Source organism: Carassius auratus, chromosome 12, assembly GCF_003368295.1.
Source record: "Carassius auratus strain Wakin chromosome 12, ASM336829v1, whole genome shotgun sequence".
NCBI classification, from domain to species: domain Eukaryota; kingdom Metazoa; phylum Chordata; class Actinopteri; order Cypriniformes; family Cyprinidae; genus Carassius; species Carassius auratus.
In genome coordinates, this window is record NC_039254.1 from 14,695,949 (window position 1) to 14,719,844 (window position 23,896).

General features: G+C 35.4%; 1 protein-coding gene across 35 annotated transcripts in view; it reads left to right on the forward strand.

The window, feature by feature from the left end:
* The window catches only part of LOC113111932 (ankyrin-3-like), a 159,008-nt gene that overhangs the window by 34,564 nt on the left and 100,548 nt on the right, over positions 1–23,896 (forward strand). For 9 of the 35 annotated variants that reach the window (XM_026277163.1, XM_026277156.1, XM_026277157.1 and 6 more), the window contains exon 1: positions 16,403–17,012. The exons of 2 other annotated variants lie outside the window; for them this stretch is intronic. In XM_026277163.1, the coding sequence (XP_026132948.1) occupies positions 16,896–17,012 (117 nt within the window). In that variant the 5' untranslated portion in view covers positions 16,403–16,895. Of the gene's footprint in view, positions 1–16,395; positions 17,013–23,896 lie in introns of those variants that run through there. 24 more of the 35 variants (XM_026277169.1, XM_026277178.1, XM_026277181.1 and 21 more) reach the window with 13 other exon arrangements.

Genomic DNA, 23,896 nt, shown 5'->3' on the forward strand with positions numbered 1-23,896 from the left:
AATGAAAGCACAATAATGTAAAAAAAAACACATTTAATAATCAGTACTCGAAAACTAAGATCTGTTCAATCATGTTAAATGATGAAGTAATCACTATCAATTTAAGTAAGGTGATGTAATATAGTACAAAATGTTCCTCTCTAGAGTAATTTCAAGTAAAGTCAAGTCAAGTTGAGCTTTATTGTCATTCCACTACATGTGTGGACATACAGTGGAATGAAATGGCGTGCTTCACAGGACCCCGGTGCTACATAAATACAGACATACAGCAATGAAGTAAAACAGTATAAACCTATATAGGGCTGCAACTAACGATTATTTTGATAATCGATTAATCTGTCGATTATTTTTACGATTAATCGGTTTATGTACTTATATTTTAGTTTTTTCCATTTTTCCCCCAAGTAAATTATTAATAAAGGGTCTTTATCATTCAGCATAGATTTTTAAGAGATTTTAACCATTTTGCATTGTCATATCCTCATCAAAAATATACCTGGAGTTGTTTTATTATGTTAGTAATCCTTTGTCGAACTCTTCTGCAATCAAAACACTGACCCATACTCTAGCAAAATTCACAAGGAGATTTCAAATATTGTTTTCACCATGGCAGTCCTTAGAGCTCCTAAAGTAGTTTAACATCCCAAACAAAGCTTAAGGAATCTTTGAGAACATATTTTCACGAAGTATAAGGATAAAACAGAATAAAATTGCAGTGCATTGTATTTTATTATTTACTGGGAAAAAGCTGTATAGCTTATGCTGTGAAATTGTAAACAATCCTTCGAAAAAAAGTGCCAATGGCATGAAACCTGAATGGAACTCACAATTTAAAGTAAAATCCATCAGAAGGTTGTCCAGAAAAAAAAAAAAATTGGGACACATACAAAAAACCTGCTGTGTGAAAAAGAGCAGTGAATACTTAGAAAAGAAGTGCATTTTAAATATACTCAAACATTTACCTCTCTCATTCAGTCATAATTAGGCTGCAAGTCTGAATTATGAACTGGTAAACGACAAACTGATCACATAACATGTTTGTAAAGCTTTAAATGTTAACTGTTAAAAAGCAATGTTATCAGCTTTTACGACTAAACATTTGCAAACAACCCTTGTACTGGAGAATCTGCACAAATAAAATTCTTAGGGGCCGTTCACATATCGCACCTAAAAACGCGTGGAAAACGCTAGGCGCGCCGCTTTCTCCTTCTTTCCAAAGCGCTCGGGCAGAAGCGCCCCTGAGGCGTCTGCCTTTGCTAAGCAACCATGACGTGCTCTCTCCATGACGTGCCCTCTCCATGAAGACCCGGAAATTTCAGCAAAGGATAAATGGATGCGGTGTGGACGCGCCTGGAAAAACGGGCGCATCGCACCGCGTGCGTGTCGCGACCGCGTCGCTTCCATTATGAGAGTGCATACTGCGCGCCTAAATAGGAAATAACGAACTTGAGCACGCAAAAGACACGATATGTGAACGGCCCCTTAAACAGTTCAGTAGTGCAGAGTTTACAGGTTACTCTTCATTTTGAAGGCTCAAAGTAAAGTACTCCCACTTCCCGCTGAATGCTGCAGAGACGCTGTTCGGGAAGCACGTGACATAAAACGAGGCCAGCTATTGGCTATTCGCTACTTCACCTGCTGTACTGGCTGAGTAAAACCTCCGGTGGCTCATTACTGCCACACTTTGGTCACCGCAGATTTGAAATATGCACGAAATGAGCCGCTTATGGCAAATAAAATTTATTTAGCGACGAATCGATTACTAAATTAGTTGACAACTATTTTAATAATCGATTTTAATCGATTAAATCGATTCGTTGTTTCAGCTCTAAACCTATACACAACTAACCCACTGACAGATTTTGACTATTAATATACTATATATAAATGTTTACCTAATACATAAGTTATTCTAGTTGCTATTGACATTTATAGCTTTAATTGGTTTTGCTGTTTTGGCTGTTTATTTTTAGCTGTGAAAATTTTGGTCTATAGCTATTGAAATATGGTCTAAAAAGATGATATTCTGCCATGAGGACTTTGGTTTGTCTGTAATGGATGCATGGGAATGGCTGGAGTTAGAATAAGTGTGAGTTAAAGGCTGTCTGGGTGTTGACATGAAGAGAGATGCAAGGTAATGATGGGGTGTCTGATACGTTACGTGAACGGACATGACAGCACTAGAGAGTGAGGGTAGCAGCTAATGCACACACACACACACACGCGCTCAGTAGTGTGGCTATAGAAACTGAAAATTTAGTACCATAGCATATAACAGTAATACCATTGTACTTGTATCTGATACCATCAGTACTTATTTCCCCTACACTTTACGAAGCCTAATCACAGTGGATGCATTAGCTGGTTCTGAGGCCCAGTGCGCCTACATCAGCAGATTAGCTGACTATTTCATTCATTTTGCTTTTTAGCTAATCTAGCTCTATTGGGTGTTAGCTCAGCACCAACGCTGGATCACATCTAATTCCATTTTAGCCAGCAATACACTTTGTTACATTGCCTTTGTTAGTGATGGCATATATTTCAACTAGTTTTCTGGAATGCTGCCACACTCGAGCCTGAAAGCAAAGCAGCTTTGGCCTGTCCCCTTAACTCCTTTGCAGTTTTGCTTAAGATGTCTGAATATTTTTATGGGGAAAAATGTGAATTGTCACTCCTCATCTCTGTTGTTGACTGTTATGAAACAATTTTCCCCTGTTATGTTTTTAGAATTTCCTTTTGATTTGATTAAGTTAAAGGGTTAGTTCACCAAAAAATATATCATTTAATGACTCACCCTCATGTCGTTCCAAACCCGTAAGACCTCGGTTCATCTTAGGAACACAGTTTAAGATATTTTAGATTTAGTCCAAGAGCTTTCTGTCCCTCCATTGAAAATATGTGTACGATACATATACTGTCCAGAAAGGTAAGAAAAACATCATCTAAGTAGTCCATGTGACATCAGAAGGTCAGTTACAATTTATTGAAGCATCGGAAATACATTTTGGTCCAAAAATAGCATTGTCTTCTCTTCCGGATCTGCAGTGTAGTGATGTCCGGTTCGCGAACGAATCATTAGATGTAACTGGATCTTCTTGAACCAGTTCAACAAATCAAACCGAATCGTTTTAAACGGTTCCCGTCTCCAATAAGCATTAATCCACAAATGACTTAAGCTGTTAACTTTTTTAATGTGGCTGACACTCCCTCAATTCAATTAATTTACTCAAACAGTACACTGCCTGAACTGCTGTTCCCATCACTACTGATGATCCGAAAACGGAGAAGGAGTCAATCTTACGTTCGTTATCTGGCTCAACTTGGTGTTCATCTTCAGTTCTCTCCTGCGACAGTTCAGATCACAGCGTCCTCCATCCTCCTGTTGTTAACGTTGTTCTTCTTTGTCTCTGTTGTTGAACGCTTCGCACAAATGACATCGCTGTCGACTGGCTTACGTCACGTCCTAGTACACAAGGTCGGTGCGAATGCAACCCTTTAAATTGTACTGGGAAATAGTTGGCGCAAAATTGGTACAGTACTTTAGTACTGTACATTTAGTTCTGGAACTAAAGTGGTGCGAAAGGCCCTATTAACAACAACACTGAAATAAGAGCGCATGCATTTTACGTGCATTTGGACCATGATTTATGTGTTAATACATTTAAAATCACTTTTTCTGTGTGCCTGCTCTGGATGTGTGAGCACATGGGCGTATAAACAAGGTAGTCTATGTATGACCTGACCATTTATTCTAATCCAAAACGAGATGATATGGATATTACTGAGCGCTAAACACTCTCATGCAGTGCATATTTCATTCAGACTTGAAGCCGAAAGGCGCTCTCACGCAGAATGTCCAAAACGGCCTAGTAGAAATCATATATAATAACATATGACATGCAGGAAAGCCCTAATATGGACAAAGGCATTAGCTAAAAAAAGGTAATTTCAGGTCGTTTTGAGATCATAAATATAGTATATGAATAATCCAGTGCTAATTTTAAATAACATTTAATACAGTATAGAAACTATTCTGCCTCATGTGTTTGTATAAACCAATTCTAAAATTATATTTAGGAAAATACAGAATAGTATAGAATACAAATTATAAATTATCTTATCCAGTTAAAATACATAAAAAAACACCTGTCAATTAGACAAAAGTCAAAAGTTATATATTTTTTTTTTGTCCCCCATTTCTGTGTTTTCTCTGATGTACACATATCCTTGTGTAAGTGTTCTTTAGCCTGTTGATTTTTATTCAGAGTATTCAGCTAACAAGGAAATATTTTGCAATAAGAATAATGATATCTAAGATTTTTCATTATTAAATTATTTATTATAATTATAATGTTTTACATTATTAGAATCAAAATAAGGATTTAAAATAAGGAAAATAATATCATGTTTTGCTCCAAAATCACTATATAACATCAGTAGTGTTTGAAACAGTTAGCTTCTGTGGTTCCATGTTGCTTCTTATCACAGTTAGACAGAAAATATTTTTTATAAAATCTTTGTGATACAAGCTATGGCAATTAGCGTTGCATTGCAATTGGGTGTTTGATGTCTTCCATATTTCATCAGTCAGAGCATCTCTATCTGCATGTTATTCAGCTGTAGTGATATCTGATGCATTTGTCCATAATAGAGATTTCCTGGGTCTCCGTTGTGAAACAGACATTAAAGTAAATTAATCCTAAAGTACAATCCTCACATCATCTCATTTTGGGTAAATATAGACAAATAATACTAAAGTACTTTGTAACTTAGTAACTTGAGTAGTTTTTCAGCAAACTACTTTTTTTACTCTTTACTTTTTACTCAAGTGAATTATTCCTTAAGTAGCAATACTTTTACTATATCAATACTAAAGCAATACTTTAGTACAGTTTCTTCTTTCCTCCCCTTCAATTAATCTTTCATCAGTTCCTTTAAACTCTGACAACTGTGTGAGATAATATTATAGTTGTCATTAATAATTTGAATTAGTTTTTTTTTTTGTTTTGTTTTAATTTTAGTTAAAGGTTTAGTGATTTAGTTGTTTTTTAATCATTTTTATTATTTTTTATTTTGAGTTATTTTAGTTAATAAAGTGAAATTTATCTTGATAACTAACTGAAATAAAACAAAATATATATTTAGCTAAATAAATTGAAATGTAATTACATTTTGTTTTAGAATTTATTTAAGTTGACGTTTCAGTTAATGTTTATTTAATTTTAAGTAGTAATTTCAACAATGTTTTTTATGGTTTTAGTTATCTCTAATAACGCTGTCTCAGAACGATCTAGTTGAGACCATACCAGAATTACTCCCTTAATTCTGTCCCATACAGCTGCGCTGTGCTGTTTTAACTGCTGAGGTTCTCCTGCACAGTGATAAAATGTCAGATTCACCTTCCCTTGATTCTTTGCTCAGCTGCCAGTATTGATAACTGCTGTAGAAACCTTCCAGCATAATTCAGTACTTCTGACTCTATTGCTTCTTGACAGTCAGGCCCTTCTATGCGTGACCGATAGCAGTTTGGATCTTGTTTTATGCCAAACAGGGTCACTCCTGTTAAAGCACATTGATGGGGACACGTTAGCATGACAATACCTTGAAGGTCCAGTCGTGTTCTCCCAGGCTTTATTTGTTTGTCATTGGCACCTCTGTTTGTGGCGATTAAGGAATGCTGGAGATGACAAGCCCCGTCTGAAAAATGAAACATCCAGAAACTTTGCAGACATGTGAGATGACAGGGGTGAACTCCTTGAACACAGCTGAAGTCAAATATAAAGCATCCGGAAATATATTATTGGGTTCTGTCTAGGGCTGTGCGATTAATAGAAATAAAATCGTGATTTGAGTGTGCTCGATTTTTTAAATCGCTTTATAGCATGATTTTCCGTGGCCCCGGCCTCCCGCAGTATGTTAACTGAACCAATCAGGATGCAGAGCGCCTAAGTGGAGCGCGAGAACAGAGCAGACTGGGCATATGCCTAACTCCAGGTTCACATTCCAGGTTTTTTTTTCGAGCCCATGTTAACGGATCAGAACGTTCACACTGCACGCAGTAAAAAGATGAGAACAGAAAAGGTTATAAATAGAAAGTTGCGAAAAGATTTAATATGATCTGAGCACGCGCATCTGGTTTTGTTTACAGAGCAAAGAAAATCTGCATGCGAGCGGATAGATTCACGCTCGCACATGATTTTAATGTGCTTTTGCCTTACAATAATGCGCTTTCGTTGATGCTTAAACAATGCCTTCTCCAGGCAAAGAGGGAACTGCTCCATCTTTTAAGAATAATCTTTGTGCGAATCCGGCATTAAACTGATTGAGATTGAGGAAGCTGTCCTCAGCAAAATGTGCTGCACATAGTTTTTCATGTGGATTTTAATTTTCGGGAACTGAGTTAAACATAAATTGTAATCATTAATCTCTAAGTAAAGCGTCCCTGTGAAGGCCAAACAAAGGTGATTGGATTCCGAGATGAAAATAACAGCGTTTCGACGACATGGCAACAAACACACTCTACAAACGCAGCTTTTCCTCTTCTCCGCAACAAGACCACGCCCCCTTTTTTGTGTATTCATGTGGGTGGGGGTTAGTCAAAAAACTGATAGTGACATCATTACTGCAGGAAATAGAGGGGTGTAGTCCAAACAGGTCATTTTTTGTAGTCAAATTCTGTTAAAAAATATCTCGATTGGCATTGAACTTTGAGCTTTAGAATTTTACGGATATTATTTATACTCTAACAACAACATTACACACTAACTAAAGTTTGAAACATGGGATCACGAAGAACAGGATCTTTAAAGGAAAAAGGATAGTGTCTGAATAACTATGTGAAATGTTTTCTTTCGAAACATCTTCTATAAGCTGTGAGGGATGCATGAAAATGTAATATTTAATATTTAAATAAATAAGTTGATTTTTCTGATAAATTATTATTATTTTTTACATTTTTTTATTAATATATATATATATATATATATATATATATATATATATATATATATATATATATAAAATAAAAAAGAAGAAATGTGTTAATATTGCAGCATGTCAAGAAAAAAGTTTTTAATTACTATTTACTGCTTTTAATTACTAGCTTCGAAGAAAGAATTACATGAAAACTCAGCTCAACCTTTCTGAGTACTTACTTGAATTTGTAGAACATGTCTAAATGATGCACTTGATGTGAACTTGTGGTGTTATTGCCTTTGCTGTTGTGTCTACAGTCCGTGCAACAAAACGCCACAAAAATAGGGATTTGTAGGAAGATCCCTGGGACTGAGGGTGTGATTTGAGACTGGGGCGAAATCATATTTGTAATGACTATTCGTCAAAGCTAAGTTATATTTTTCAAAAAGCATAATGGTGGAGCAATGGTTCAACAGTTACCACATATGCTTAAGACCAACATCCAAGATGTAGATGCTTCTTCACTGAAATAGATTCTGAGAAACTAGCTTTATGCCACTTGCTCACCAGTGGATCCTCTGCAGTGAATGGGTGCCGTCAGAATGAGAGTCACATCACAGTAATCCACAACTAATTCCGTTGCAGAGTAAAAAGAAAAAAGAAAGAGAAAGAAAAATACTGGCGGTTTAGAAATATTTATAAACAGTGGTAATCATTAAATAGGAAAATGAGAAATCAAGCAACCAATTTTTGGACCACTTGAGATGGAATGACCCATGATAAATGTGCATCCATAAATGCACATATAAAATCTAAAATAATTAGCCACATAAAAACAGTACAGTGTTATTTTGTTGGGTTTGGTTTTGAAGAAAGACACAGCACTGATATCCTTTGACTGCGGTTCTAGTGCTTTTAATGATGATTCGATGTACTAAAGATCAGGCAAACTTGGCTGGTGGTCAAATTTGCTCTTTTTCTTAAGTGGCATCTTAAGCTAACGTAAGCAACTGAAAGGCTCTTTAATTTCATGCAACAAGAATGGAGTTTACTTCAGAACTAAGTTACCATTTAAACAAGGGTCACTGGTTGTGAGAAGAGTTCAGACAGTTAGGTAAGAACTGTCATCATCAGCTCTTGTTGGATCTCTATTGATTAATTTCTTCTGGCAAGCAGAATCTGAGTTTCGAGTCAACACGGAAACTGACCCTACTGACTACCTAATGCATGTTCTCCTTGGTCTTATTGTGCACAATTTATCCTCCATAAAAGTTTATCTTCACAAACCTTGATCAAAATGTGTTTGCTCTCTCTCAAAAATGACCTTTTTATGAGACATCACATCACCAAGGCTGCTTGAGTTTCAACCAGCGTGTGTTGGCCGTGTTTCAGGAGGTGAGTGGCTCTCCAAAGTCACATTTATGTCTGCCTGTATTCTGCAAGAGAAGTCAACTTTTTACAATCTAATCCATTTTTGATAGATACAATCAAGTGCTGTCCTACTTTTTTACATGAACCACATTATGGGTTGAAAATGGGTTGAAAATGCCTTTTCATGTTGACTCTAAACTTGACAGGACTTCAAATACTGGCATATATCTAGAGTTTACACTCTACAAAGAGTTGATGTGCGCGCACACACAAACACACACACACACACACTCTCTCAAACCAATTGGGTTAATGGGCCGGAAGGTCTGTGCAGTCTCTCTGCATGCTGCCATTGAATTTTTTCTTTGCAGACCATATCCCGGTGCTTTGCTTCCTATGCTTTTGTCCCAGATTGAAACGAGCGGATAACTCTATTATTGCTGTTAATTTTTCCTCATTACTCATAGTAACAGCTTTAAAAGCTTAATGACTTTTTGTTATTCAAGAAGTTTGGAGATTGTTCTTTTTTTCCTTTACAAGTTTCTGTGAGATGATGTTCATTAAACTGATTTTTGACTGACACATCATACTAAGCTTTCTAACTATGAACTCTCTTGACCTCTGTTTTGCATACTGTATGTACACATATAGAAATATAATCTCATGCAGTTGCGACTCCAGGATTTTCATTTTAGGTGGGCTCAGCCCCCAATGAAGGTATTTTATATATATATAGGCCTCTATATATGTATTCAAATGAAAATGGTAACATAGTTTTATTAGTTGCATCAGCATCAGCTGATCAGCATCAGCCTTAAACGTCCTCTGTAACCTCAGTCACATAAATTCAAAGAAAAAGCAAAGTAGCATTAGGATACGCGAGACATGCACCTAATATAAATATAGCTTTTTGTGTGGAATTGATTAATTGTGGCTTAATGTGTTAAGGCAGTGTTTTTGAAAGACCAAACTCAGTAAACACACTACTAATAAAACATACTATATACAGACAATAACCGAAAGCTCATATTTAATACAACACTTTTAATACATCCACGTTGGCAATAACCTTTTAATGGTTTTCTATGGGAGGAAAATGCTTAACGCATTGTGTTCGTATCCTGGACTCATCTGCTTGTCCTTGTCTGTACATATGATTTTTTAATAAAGTTTTTACAGAGTTTGGACTTTTAAACACTGTCTCAATGCATTAAGCCGCGTTACGCATTTTTCATGTTAAACTTTTTAGAATGTCCCAATTTTTCTCATTTTACCACACAATGTGGAGCATAACTTGGCGAGTTTTAAAGTAGGTGACAAAAACTTAATATGACACATAGCCTATAAACACTGGGGAAAAAATATTGTCATATTTTGAGTATACACTGTAAAAAATAATATATGGCGATGTGGACAGTTTCATAAATACTGTTAAATGTGCAGGAGTTTCCATAAAGCTCTTCATGTACAATAGTATTTTTATTTTATAGGGCTATTATACATTTTTATATTATTATAAGAATTGTTACAGCAGGACATTGAGTACTTTAGAACTTTGTTCTGCTCACAACAATGCAGGACTATAGACATAATTGCTTTAAAACAGTGGCAAATGTATGGTTATGCATTTTTGACTACGATTTGCAGAATTGAATATGCTGGCCTGATTTTACATGTCTGAGTTTAATGAAACCTTGTTAAAGTGCTATTTTACTTAGGCTACAGTATGCATTTTGTAAAGTGCTTACTCGTTTGGAAACCGGCTCTGACTGATGCTCCTCACTGAGGTGTCTGACTGTTGTCAAGCCAGATAACTTGACTTATGTTGACTTAATCTGTCCAGATTTGAAACACCAGACATCTAATGACTGTCAGAATCCTCCACGGTCTCATTAATCAAGCCATTCTTTCCATTGTTCCCTGCTGTCTGTAAAAGAACAGAGTTCGCTGTGATCTCCTCTTTCCATGACCCTGCCCTCCTCTTACACCTCTTTGGGTTTGGGTTGCTAGGGTGGTCAATAATGGAAGTGTCGATGGTGATTCATGATTGGCTGTTCTTCTGTTCATGTGTACCTCAGAACTGAACACTAAATGTGGTTATTTAAGTCTCTTTTTCATTGTCTAACTGCTGGTTCTATGTATTGTAAGTTATGTATTATCAAGTACCAATTCTGAAAAGAAAATCTCTCCCATTGGCTTGTTATTGCTTCCCTCTAGTGGTTAAACAGTGGTAGTGCATTGAGTAGCACATGCTACAGTTTTATTGTTCCAAACCGCTAGCTAGCTGCAAGTCACACATTCAGAACACTGCTGTAGGTGTGTGCCATTAAATTAACCATAAAACCATAACCATAAATAATACATCCCCTAACTGAAATCCCAAAATTATGTAGAGATGTAATGTCATTCCAAAGCTGTAGCTATTTTTTTAAAATCCTTTTACTCCTTTAAATAAATACATCTGCAGTATCATTTTATTAATAATTCTCCTAAAAGAATGATTAATCAATAAAAAATAGTGAGGCAGTCAGACAATTTTCATATGTATCAGTGTAGTATGTAGGCTACTGTACTCTAACTTGTATAAAACAAATGAAATATCATAGATGATATATGCACATATTCTTTGGAATACAACACAATATTGTGTGTGTGTGTGTATGTGTGTGTGTAATATATATATATAAAATATTCTGAAATTATACCTGTTATGGTGTATTTAGGTCTAAACTGTCTGTTTAACAATGTCATCAACTGACTGGCAATACTTATTGCTGATGAATCACAGAAGCCTGTTACATCAACACTGTTTTGTGTTATCATTGTTGTAGAAGCAGTTTCAGTAACATGTTTTGAGCGTATACTGCCAAAACACTCTTTGTAAATGAATGTTTTGTGCTGTTCTTTTGTTGCTATTGTTCGTCATGAAATGATGTATTTCTCCAGTCGCCCAGTAGATGGAGACACAGATGAGTTATTGTAATGTTAATGTCTTTGTCTCTGCTCTAGATTGTTCTCACTTCCAAACACTGAAGATTCTAGAATATATCTAGTGGGGAGTGCTTCTGCTGCTTTATGGTTCAATCAAGTAATGACAAGTTATAAATATCTGTGACAATGGACAGAAAATACAGTATCATTGAGTCCATTTGATTACATCACTCCCGGATAGGAGGAGCTTATCATGTTATGATGATGTCATGGCATTCAGAGAGATCTGGCCTCAGTAACTATAGCATGCTTTGTCATGTTATTACAATAGTCTTGGGGTGACTATTTATAGTCCTTTTGTGGCCCTGGGATGAGTTGATTTAATTGCAAATTACAAGCTGAATTACCAGGCCGATCTCTGATTAAACAAATTTTAAATCAGAAATATCATACAAATATCTTTAGTTAAGGGTTTGTAATGATGCAGATGTACTGAGGTGAATGCTGTTTTGTTGATCTCATTTAGCGACGCTGGCTGCTAGTCTAGTCTTTCCGCAGTCCTGTGCGGTGTTGAGCAGAAATACCCAGGATCTTTTCTGTTCGGAGTCTGTCTCAGTCTGACCTACTTTAAACGCAGCTTCAATAAAATGTGCACAGAAATCAGCTGGACTGACGCCTCTGCAGTCTTTAGGTGTTCGTCTGTAAATGTCATACTGTAACAATATTTACTTCATTCCTTCACATTGATATGTGTATAACAAATAGAGTGAATATATGATCTACGTTTTTGGTTGTTGCTTAAAATTTTATGAATGCATCTCGTGGTTGACTGGATAGAGAGTTTTTGGTCATATAACATGTCTAGATGCTGTCTGATGTGGTTGTGTGGTCACAAAGTACACAGTGTAGATGTTTGTCATTGTATGAGTTATGTGTGTGCTGTGATCCGGATGATCAGTGTTCTTTCACAGAAGCAGGTGTTGGATCTGGTGACTCAGGAACTGTGCAGTCATACATGCTCCAGTGCTCTGGTCTTCTTCTGCTCTCAGGAGCTAACGGTCAATATTTCATCATGAATTATTGAATATCTTCAAGTAATCTCTGAATGGCCTGCTATATCTAAAAAGTCCAACACAGGCTCATTGGAAAAATGTGCCTCTACCCACATTTTTGCAGAATTGTGGCGTTTTCAGCTGAAATGAAGACTAAAGTAAAACACCAGAAAAAAAATTATTTTCAGACAAACTATTAAGATACATTATTTAAAGACTTGTTTTTGTGCAGTGCCTATACCAGGGGTAGGCAAGTTCAGCCCTAAAGAGAGTTCAGCTCCAACCCTGAAAAACCCCTCACCTTTCTGTAGCATTGGTGATTCTGAAGACACTGTTGAGCTTGTTCAGGGGGGTTTGATTAGGACCAAAGCTGAACTCTGCAGGACTGTGGCTCTCTAGGACAGAACTTGCCTACTCCTGCCTATAATATGCTGTGACCTCAAAACACTTTAACCATAGTGTGCTGAATTGTAAAGTAATGAATTGTGATGTCTGCATCATATTATTATCATATGACATTTCTGATATAGTAAACTTGCTTGATAGCTCACCTGGTACAGCGTTGTATTTGCAATGTTACACACACATACACATACACACACACACAAAATCAAAACTCGTACTAGCAAGCTTATATATATGTATGTATTGGGGTGTCCCTGACTAAAGATTTTCATAGTCGAATCGGAATTTTCGAATCTTGCTGATGTTCGAACTGATAGTCGAGTCATATGTTTGGGGGCGGTGCAAAATACATTGAGTCAGGTCAGACATTCGACAGTCATAATTACTGATGTTAACACACAGGGAAAATGTGTAACACATACATGCCTTGCAGATACAAATGGGGTAAATAATGTTTTTATATAAAGATAGTTAACACCTAACGCCGGCGAAACCATAACAATTAACCGTTTTTACAATAGTGCTCTCATTAAAAGTTAGCCTATATGACAGTAGTTATTAATGTTCGGCATTGCTGTTTTGAGCTGCGCGCGCTGAAGATGACCAGTAGAGTGAGCATTTTATAGCACGTTTTTAATCAATGGGATTCAACTCATAATTTCATATAGAATACGCTTCGTTATGTATACAACATAACGTTAATATAAGGACTTTTAGGCTACCTGCAAAAAGAGCCTGAATGCAAATGAACGTCTCTGAATGAACTGCTTTTATGGACGCGTTCTTTAAGAAAACAATGTGCAGAAACACGGCAGCTAAACTCTAAAAATTCACAGCGTTTTATTATTATGGTGTTCTCATTATAATGGTATGTGTGTGACAGTCCATTCATAGTTATTAATATTCTGCATTGCAGTTTGTCCTGCTCATGCTGTGCGCTGAAGAGATATCACCGTAGTACTACAATGAAGCGCTTTACTCAAAATCAAATGCATCTTATATATATATCAGGTAAATAATATATTCACAACATTGAAATGTTTTGAAATCACTTGTACCCTACCTGCTCGAAAAAATCCAGTTTCTGTGTGTGTCAGTTTGAGTCTTGGTAAAGTTTTAAATCCCTGCCTCCAAGATGCTCCTCTGTCGGTCACGGATTATGGAAAGTGAAACATAAATCTATAGGGGTGGTTGGATTTATTCACGCACTTTAAAATGTTAATTTAAAGCTTCTTTCTTTTCACATTCTTATTCATGGCGTTATCATAATAGGCTGCATATTAACTTATTGTGAGAAAACCGCAAGTTCTAGGTGAAATCAGACTTTTGAGTGCTCACATATAGTTAGAAAGGCATAATCATAACAGCCCACGAATATTCGATGGTGAGATTGGTAGTCAAATCAGGTTCCTCGAATCAAAGCATCGAATCATTGACTATTCGAGGTCACCCCTAATATATATATATAAGCTATCGCGGTACTTGATTCATTAAATCATTAAGGCTTGTTTTCGACTTGAAGTGGATCATCACCATCAGATTGATCAGTGTGTGACATCAAAGAACTGCACATGCTTTAGAGAGCATACGGCTATTTGTGCTTTTGAATTGCTCTCGTGGTTCTTTGATGTTATACATCAATCGGTCTGTGCAGCGGCACTTCAAATCCAACGCGACTATGGTCAATGGTTCAACGCGCCAAATGGTTCACCAAATTCGTTCAAAATGATGATTAAGAAATGAATTACCGCTGTGGGTTGCTCAGAGATGAACAGTTCTGATTTGTCTTTATATTTTGGTTGTATCTAAAATAACTAAAACCTTTTTTTTTTCTTTCTTTTTTTTGGAATTCTTTTCTATAACAGCCTATTTAATATCAGTAATTTCAGATAATCTGCTAGTTAGACACAATAGATTTTCATGCATTTAGACTCGTCTTGTGTAGATGGGAAGTTGGCTAGAATAAAATGTAAAGTGGACCAGACTTTATGCCCATAGTCATAGAAATCTGGATATTAGAGTCAGAATTAAGCAGCCAAATCTTTCTCTCACAGATTTTTAATATCCTATTAAAGGCCTCACAAGGAATCTTTCTTTAGAAACTTGTTAATGTGCTGAATAGATGTAATTAGGGATTTAATTATTTAAAACACATTTGCACACAAGCTACATTTAATCTCTCTGCTTTGTCTCTTCACAAACGACCTGCTTTAAATCCCTCTTTTTAAGAAACAGATGGAGGAAAATGTGAGGGAGATGACTTTTGCCCAGCAACACACTGGAATTATGCTCTTAAATCCCAGACTGACTGAGATGCACAGTTAATGTGCTTTCACTTGGCGTTGGCTGCTGTTTCCGCTGTCTTCCGCCATTTTTCCTGGGCCAATTGCTGCACAGCTTTTTCTTTTTTATCCAATCAGAAGAATGCATCCCACCCCTTGTCACTTCATTAATATTCAGCGACTGCAGTTCCCCATCATGGGCTCAGGTGGGGCTCAGAACAGAGCGGGAACATGTGAACAGTGTGAATACAGAAGCACGCACCGCTCGCATCCATAAAACAGCACTATATCAACAGCAGTAAGGCTTCGATCTCAATTCGGATGCTTTTCTTTGTCTAAGAATGAAGGGGTAATGCAACAGTGAGTCTCATCGCAGAATGAGCTTCCATTTCATTTCTGTTGTGAAGGTAGATCTACACTTCCAATCCTCCACCGAGCTTGCTCTGTAAAGGATTTATTTATTTTCTTTATTGCTAGTTTTCCAGTAGATATATCTATACATCCATAAAACAATATTTATTTGAGAATTATTAATTAATTAATTAATTATTATTAATTTTTTTTTTTTACAAATAATATATATATATATATATATATATATATATATATATATATATATATATATATATATATATATATATATATATATATATATATATGTATATATATATATATATATATATATATATATATATATATATATATATATATATAATTTTTTTATATAGTCTAACATTGGTTTTATAAATATATAAAGCATATAATACATTAAAATACAATACTATAAAGCATTAGCTGCTAAATGCCTTCTGTTGTGATTGACCACAAGTGAACCGCAAAAAAAAAAAAAATATATATATGTATATATATATATATATATATATATATATATATATATATATATATATATATATATATATATATATATAATCTCGTTCATTGTGGACAGACAAATTGCATGACTGCATTATTCTTTAAAAATCTTGACATCTGCCATAGCTTTTCTTAGCAAATTCATGAAAGAAGTTCATAATCTAAATGATCAATATAAAAAGCAAAATATAGCGCACTAGTGCTTTTGTGTCCTTTTTGCTGCATGAATGAATCACACTGATTGTAATTGTATGGAAAAGAGCAGCATGAACATTCTTCGAAACATCTCCTTTTGTGTTCTTTGGAAGAAAGTTGAGCAGGTTGTAAACAACAAGTGGGTAAATAAATGGAGTTAAAATTTTAATTTATGGATGAACTATCCTTTTAAAAATAATAAAAACGAATTTAGTTCAAGATATATTTTCTAAAACAAGTCGTAATATCATACACAGTTTTGAATCTCAAGTAAATTGATCTTGTTTTCAGGCTATTTTAACTAGGATACAAAACCAATACTGATGATCACTGTGCTCCATGCGAAAACTGAAGACAGCAGTGAGGATTCAATACAGACGTCCCCCTCTTTCAATGCGCGTGTGTGTGTACGCGTGCATGTGAGGGCGTGTTAATCCACACACAGAACCCATCAGCATCAGCCCCCCCATTCCTCCCCTCACTTAGACACTTCCAGCTGGTGCGTAAGATTCTCCATCCCAGCTGCCCTCCACCCATTCTCTTTCTCTCATCCCATCCCTGTCTCCGCTGCGCTCCGTCCCGGCTGACTGCACGGTGGGGATGGGTTCAGGTAGGGCCAGGAGGACTCCGGAAAAAAAGCGCCAAGAGGAAAGCACCGTCTCCTTGAAACGTTCATCTCCTCTCACACAAATCCAGTTTCCAAGCTTCAGCTCTTCGGTGGATGCTCACAGGAACACATAGACCTCACAGAAGGTGTCTGGGAGAGAATTTTTTTTAAAAATTTTTGTCTTTGTGCTTTAGAGGGATTGTGGTCAGTCTTTATTGACTGGAAGACACTTTATGAAAGGATATCTCACTTGAGCTTTGCATCATGGCACATGCAGCATCCCAGCTGAAGAAAAAAGCTGATTTGGAACTTACAGCTGCCGAGGAAGAGAAAGAGAAGAAGAAGAAGCCCAGAAAAAGGTCCAAAGATCCAAAGAAAAAGGTACCAATAGATGGCTCTGAGGGTGGCGCGTTTTGGTGCTGGCATGCAGGTTGGGTGGGATGTCTGGAAGCATCTTAAAGGTCTGGGATGACACTTTGAGGGCCATTACAATTCAAAAATTGTTTTTGGAAATAAAAATAGGGCTTTCAAGAAGACTGCAGTGATGCTGCTGAATCCCGTGTGGATAGGAAATGCTTATTTACAGGGCGAACATGTGCATCACAAAGAAGGCGCACACTGAGAATGCAGAGTTGAATGTGCTAACAGCATTTTAGTGGGTAGATTTTTACTCTACATTGGTAACATTTCTCACCCTTAGTTAGATATCAAATAATGCTTTATAATAATAGTATATCATAGTTGTTTATTGAACTTAAACAGATTTGAAACGCCAACCTGTAAGATAAGAGGTTTTTGTAGATTGAAGTGGCGGTTGTTTTGTTTTTTTTAGATTCATGTGGGTGAGTGTGTTTTTGTCTTTGATCCGCAGTGGGATTCGTTCTCCATGCTGATGCGTGACTGGTGTCATTTTTATCGCGGGCTAGGCATCCAGACCCCCGGGGGCTCACAAATCTTCTCCCATGGGCTTAAAAAAAAAAAAATTATACCCCCAGCCCCCCACCCGTCCCAGCCAGCTTCAATCCCATTACAAACCCTCATCAACCCATCCCATCAGTCACAGTTCAGCGTTCGGCATCTCGACCTATCTACATACACATCTGCTTCTGTCTTAGCTGCTCTTCTCTTGGATTCAAACAAAGAATAGATTAAAATGGTCAGAAATAATTGGATATTTGGCAACCCATTTTTTTTTTTTTTTTTTTTTTACAAGTTGTGGACTTCTTTGCACATTTCTTGTTTGATTACTGGTTGTGGTTTACAAGAAAATACTCTAACTTTAAAAAAGATTTTAACAATATTATATATCACCTTTATGTAAATTCTTGGTAATCCTGTATGAAACCTTGCGGGACAACAGCATATGCATATAGTGTTGACAAGCCAGCTTCACTTTATCCCTCACGGGACATTGTGTCGTGATTGAACCCTCCCTTCAGCCTTTTTAAGGACCGAGAGCTTAACTCTCAGTGACCTCTGTCATTCATGTGCGCGTGTGGCTGAAAATCTACACCCTAGAACTTTATACAAGCCATTGACTCAGAAGCGTTGATTCACATTCTGATGGACCACAAGGTCACAATCTCATTACAAACTTTTGAAGATTTTGATAACTTGAATAACATGCACGGAAAAAGATTATTAGTGACTCAGGTCATAGTAAAATGTATTTATTCTAGTAGTTTAAGCAGTCTAGAATCTTTTTTTATTTTATTTTTTAGGATTTTACAAAATGTAGAACATTTTTATTTTATTTACTTCAGTGACAGCCTTGTAGGCAGTGTGCTGCCATACAGTGGCGTTGTGCAAAGTTTTAAAGTGACGTGACACACTATAATGGGTGCTGATGGTAAACGTTCACTCAGGATATCAATACCTGAGAGTACTCCCAGTATAGCTGTGGTCAAGGAGAGATGCTTCTAGGTTATTGATTGTGTTGAGAGGTGTGGTGTTTGTACAGGAGAACTGTGAGACAAAGCACTAGCTCTGGATTTGTTTCTTCGCATGTTAGACTCTTTATGGATCAGCTCCTAGAGCTCCGTCTGTGATCAGATACGTTGATTAGGAGGCATCTTGCAAACAAAACAACAGTACCATGATGCCCGGGCATTCTTACAGTTCTTTTCAACTATAATAATATTTCACATATTACAGCTTCGACTGTGTTTTTCATCATATCAATTGTAAGCATAAGATACCTCTTTCAAAAACTGAAATATTAATTATTCCAAGCTTTTAACCATTAGTAGGGCTGAAATGATTAGTCGACATTATCGACGTTATCGACAATAAAAAATTGTTGACAATTATTTTTGTTGTCGAGTATTCGTTTGATTTAATTTGACCTAATTTAGAGCCTGCAATGCGGTTTGACCAGTGTGGCGCTGTGGTGCAAGACTGTAATTCAGCCCTCCTCGATGCAATTCAAGAGAAGAAGAGATACAGCGCTCGCTCAGCACTGCTTCAGAGAAAACGAATGGCATTTGGATGTGAAAATATGACGAGCGTTTTCCTCTCAATAACGAAATAAACAACAACAACAACAAAAATATCACAGCAGCGTGAAAGCAGCAGTTAAAAATGCATCTTATTACACCGATGTAGATGTATGCACGAGCTCAGTAAAGCATTCACGTCAGGTCTATAGTATTTTAAGCAATACCTTAAATCAAGCAGTTTTACGGTATTATACATTAATATTAAATATTTGATTAAAGTGATAGTTTGTTTTGCAGAGATCAAAGCTTAATCTAGCTCAGGACTGTTTTGATTATCATAAACCAACAAGGTATTTTAAGAGAGATTACTCTAACGTTACCAGTCAAAAGTTTTTAAACGGTAATGTTAAGATTTTTAAGTTTTGTTTTTTTTAATAAGTCTCTTCTGCTCACCAATCCTGCATTTATTTTATCCAAAATACAACAAAAGCAGTAACATTGTACAATATTTTAACGATTTAAAAAAACGGCTTTCTATTTGAATATATTTTAAAATGTAATCTATTCTTGTGATCAAAACTGTATTTTCTCCAGTCTTCAGTGTCACATGATCTTCAGAAATCATTCTAATATACTGATTTGCTGCTGATTTTTTCAGGATTCTTTGATGAAGATGACGATTCAGAGATCAGAATTTATCTGACAAAAAGCTTTTGTAACATTATAAGCAATACCATTCAAAAGCTTGGAGTCAATATCATTTTTATTTTATTTTTTTTATTGGGGTTGGGAGGGGGGTTGTTGTAGAAATTAATACTACTATTTAGCAAGGATGCTTTAAATTGACATTTATAATGTTACAAAAGAATTATATTTCAGATAAATGCTGATCTTCTGAACTTTCTATTCATCAAAGAAACTTTAAAAACTATATTCAGCTGTTTTTAACATAATAATAATAAAAAATGTTTTTGGAGCAGCAAATCAGTATATTAAAATGATTTCTGAAGGAATGAGGTGCCATTCAGTTAATTTTAGTAATTAAATATAAGTAATTAATATAGTAATTAAATGTTAAATATGAAGGTTTCTCTGTCATCTCATTTTGTGTGTCAAATATATTTATTTGTATAAATTAATTGTATAATGTTTGTAATGACATAATATTATTTCCCAAAGCTGAAGTGATTAGACTATCTTTTATTTATTACGTATACAAATATTTTAATTAATTGCAAGAGCTGAATAATCAAATTCTACTGATTAATCAGTAAAATAATCGACGATTAGTCGTTTAATCGTTCTAATAATTGTTAGATGAATCGATTATCAAAATAATAGTTTGTTGCAGCCCTATTATTATATGTCTCAGGGTCCTCCTTCAGCAGTATTTATATTTATCTAAAATATTTGTTTTTGATTTACAATCTAACATGTTGGACTGATGTCTTTCAGCTTTTGTCCTTGTACGTAGTTAGTAAGACACAGGGACACAGTGTCCTCATGCGCTTCAGCTTTTTACCTGTCCTGGATGCTGTCATTACTGGAGATGACGAAGAGTTTATGTGCGTATGCTTTTGGCAGTGTATCGGGTGTCGTGCTCAATGCACGGTTACGGCACGCAGGCAAACCAAAAAGGAAAAATCCATACTCTAGTCTGATGCCTCCTGGCTGCTGGCTGCTGGCAGCCCTTTGCTTTCGTCCTCTGCTTGAAGAAATGGAAACAAACACTTGGGCAGCTGGATGACTGCCAGTTTGTGTGATAGTCACGTTTGAGTTTATTCATTTCTTCAATGTGTATTTAAAGCCCACCTTATAGAAATAATTTGTTTTCAGACAGTAGACAAATAGAAATGATGCTCTGTACATTGTGTCTTGTGTTCTGGTTGGCAGGTGCAGAGTAAATTATGTAAACTTAATAATAATCACTGTATATATTTTATAAGAACTGGCTGCATTTACATGCAGTCTATGTTCAATATAAATTGGGACATATACTGCTGATTACCACAGAAGATCATTTTAATTTAGTCCATCAGTTTATAAAAATCTTAGAAGTTGTGTGTTATTTTTAACTTCAAACACTTTTGATTGAGTGATTGAACAGATTTCAACCTTTTGTTATTTGGAGAATTATAGACTTTGTTTTGTCCTTGTCCCAGATCCAGATTTGCCATATTAAAATATTATCTTTAGTCACTTAAAGCAATAGATTACATTTAGAAAAGTTAGTATACTTATTATGAAGTGGGAAGAAAACTGGGAAAAATCTTAAGGTAATTACCATGAATAAGATTAATTTATTTTATTACATTTGAATACTTTCTTTCACTTCCAATAGGATTACATTTATTAATTTAGTAATTTTGAAATTATAAAAAAATGCTAGCATTATTTGCTAGTATTTTGCAAACATATGTATGTATATATATATATATATATATATATATATATATATATATATATAGTTTAATTTTATAATAAAATATTTACAATTTCTACTGCTGAATGCAATGACTCGCAATGTATCATTTGAAATAACACAGTAATAATTTATTAATTTCAGAAAAAAAATCTTGCCCCATAAACTTCCACTGTAAACACTGCTTTACAGTTTTTGTGGGCTTTTACAAACTGAGGAGCGAATCAAAATTATACAAATGTAATACGTTGTTTAGCCTCATAATGGATTGCTTCAATTTACATAGAGATTGAGCAAGTGCTTATTTGAATCAGTAGATTTTGCCACCAGCACAAAAACCATTAACCCCTTGCTGTTAATTAATTTTAGTTGGAATGTCCTTCACCACACCCAGTCTTTTTTCTTCCACCCCCGTCTTTACCTCTTTATCTTTTTTAATATGTGTGGGTTGAGTTCAATATTGCTTCCTGCCATGCATTACAAACTGCACATGTTTTAAAGGGGGATGGGGTTTGGACCCCAGATATACACACATGAACACATGCTTCCACCAGTAGCAGCATCACCCCCATCTTTTTGAACAAACATGCCAAGCAGCTTCATTAATCCTCCCTCACTTATTAGGAGCCAACCTCATTTTTCAGTCCCCACCCTCCTTTGCTTTTATTGTTTGAGGAAAGAGCACCGGGCTCCCTCAGGGCCTCCACCCCCCGCTCCTCTTCCCCCCCTGGAGCTGATGGGACACTTTGTCAACAGATACTGATTCTTTTTATTTTTTCTCTCTCTAATCCTTTCATTCGATCTGTAATTGGTGTCGGAAAGGTCATTAAATATTTCACTCCGAAATTAAAATCCTGAATACAAAAGGAGATATTTTGAAAGGTATTCATGCTGCTATTTTCCATACAACCAAATTGTAAAATAGTGGCTTTTTAATATTGCATCTTTATGAATGTGATATTCCATATACAGCATTTTGACTGCATGTGTAAATAAATAAGAAACAACCCTGTACAGAACTACTTCCTTTTACCATGTATTCAAATCTCAAAATTAACAGATTAACAGCGGAGCCCAAGCCTGCATAACTAATTCAAAAACATCACTTTTTAACTAGTTATGAAGGGACGTTGAGTTGCTTACTCTATTAAAAGCAGTGTATTATGTATAGTAGAGTATTATGAGAGAGAGATGGACTCAGAGAGTGTGATTACTTGCATCTGATACAGCATTCATTCTTCAGGTCAATCTCATATTTGTCCTCTGAGGAAAGCAATAACTTTGTCGTACTATCCTTTCATCTGTTAAGGGTGATTTCCAATGACAGCACTGCTCAGTGTATTTGTAGGCTGTGATTTACGAGGTGTTGATGAAAGTAAAAATAATGTTGTTTTTTTACAACTTTATTCAAGTCCATTTCAATAAAAATCTTTGCTTTTGACTCACTCATAAAAAACAGTTGCCCGTCCCCATCTAGTGTTTGAACAATGTAACCAAAATTACCATATTATCTTAAATATATTTAAATAATATATTACAATTAGAAAAGTTAGAATACATATAAAGTGGAAAGAAAACTAGGAAAAATCAATAGGTAAATACTATGAATAAGAATAATTTATTTTAATACATTTTAATAATTTCAATAATTTCAAATAGGATTTAATTTATCAATTTAGTAATTTAGAAATTTTTGTTAAATGCTAGCCTTTATTTGTTAGTATGACTCACAATGTATAATCTGAGATAACAAAGTAGTAGTTCTTTACTTTCAGAACAATAATTGAAAAATAAGAAAAAATCTTGTCCCATAGACACCCATTGTAAAACCTGTAACCAAAATTACCATCACTAACACACTTTGGTATTTCTGAATGCCAAATACTATTATGAAATACTACTACTATTCATATGTATAAAATATTATTTGTTGAACTGTATTATTTAATAAACAACAGCAACACTCTGACACTGCATTAAAGTTAGGTAAAAATATTGTTATTAAACTTTGCCCTCAGCCAAAACTATTTGTTCTGGAACAAATAATAGATTAACAATATGAAAGATTGTCGGTTAGATATATCAAAGATTAATTGTATTTGATGTCACACTATAGACACTATGGAGAGAATTCCAATAGATCTGGCTAAGGTAAGGCTGCTCTCAGAAAAATTATTAATATAATTGGATTGCAATTGTATAATTTTATATATAATTTTCCTAACCTTTGTAAGTAATAAAGGAGAAATATTAATATAATTTTTTTTTTTTCTGTTTTGAAGATGTTTATATTATCCCATTTCACTGTCTTCCTGCTTCTCTGGAGATCAGGCTGTTCTGCGGTAATAATAATAGTGCATAATGCATAAAAAGTTTTTACTTTTGGATGTCTGTCAGTAGAGAAC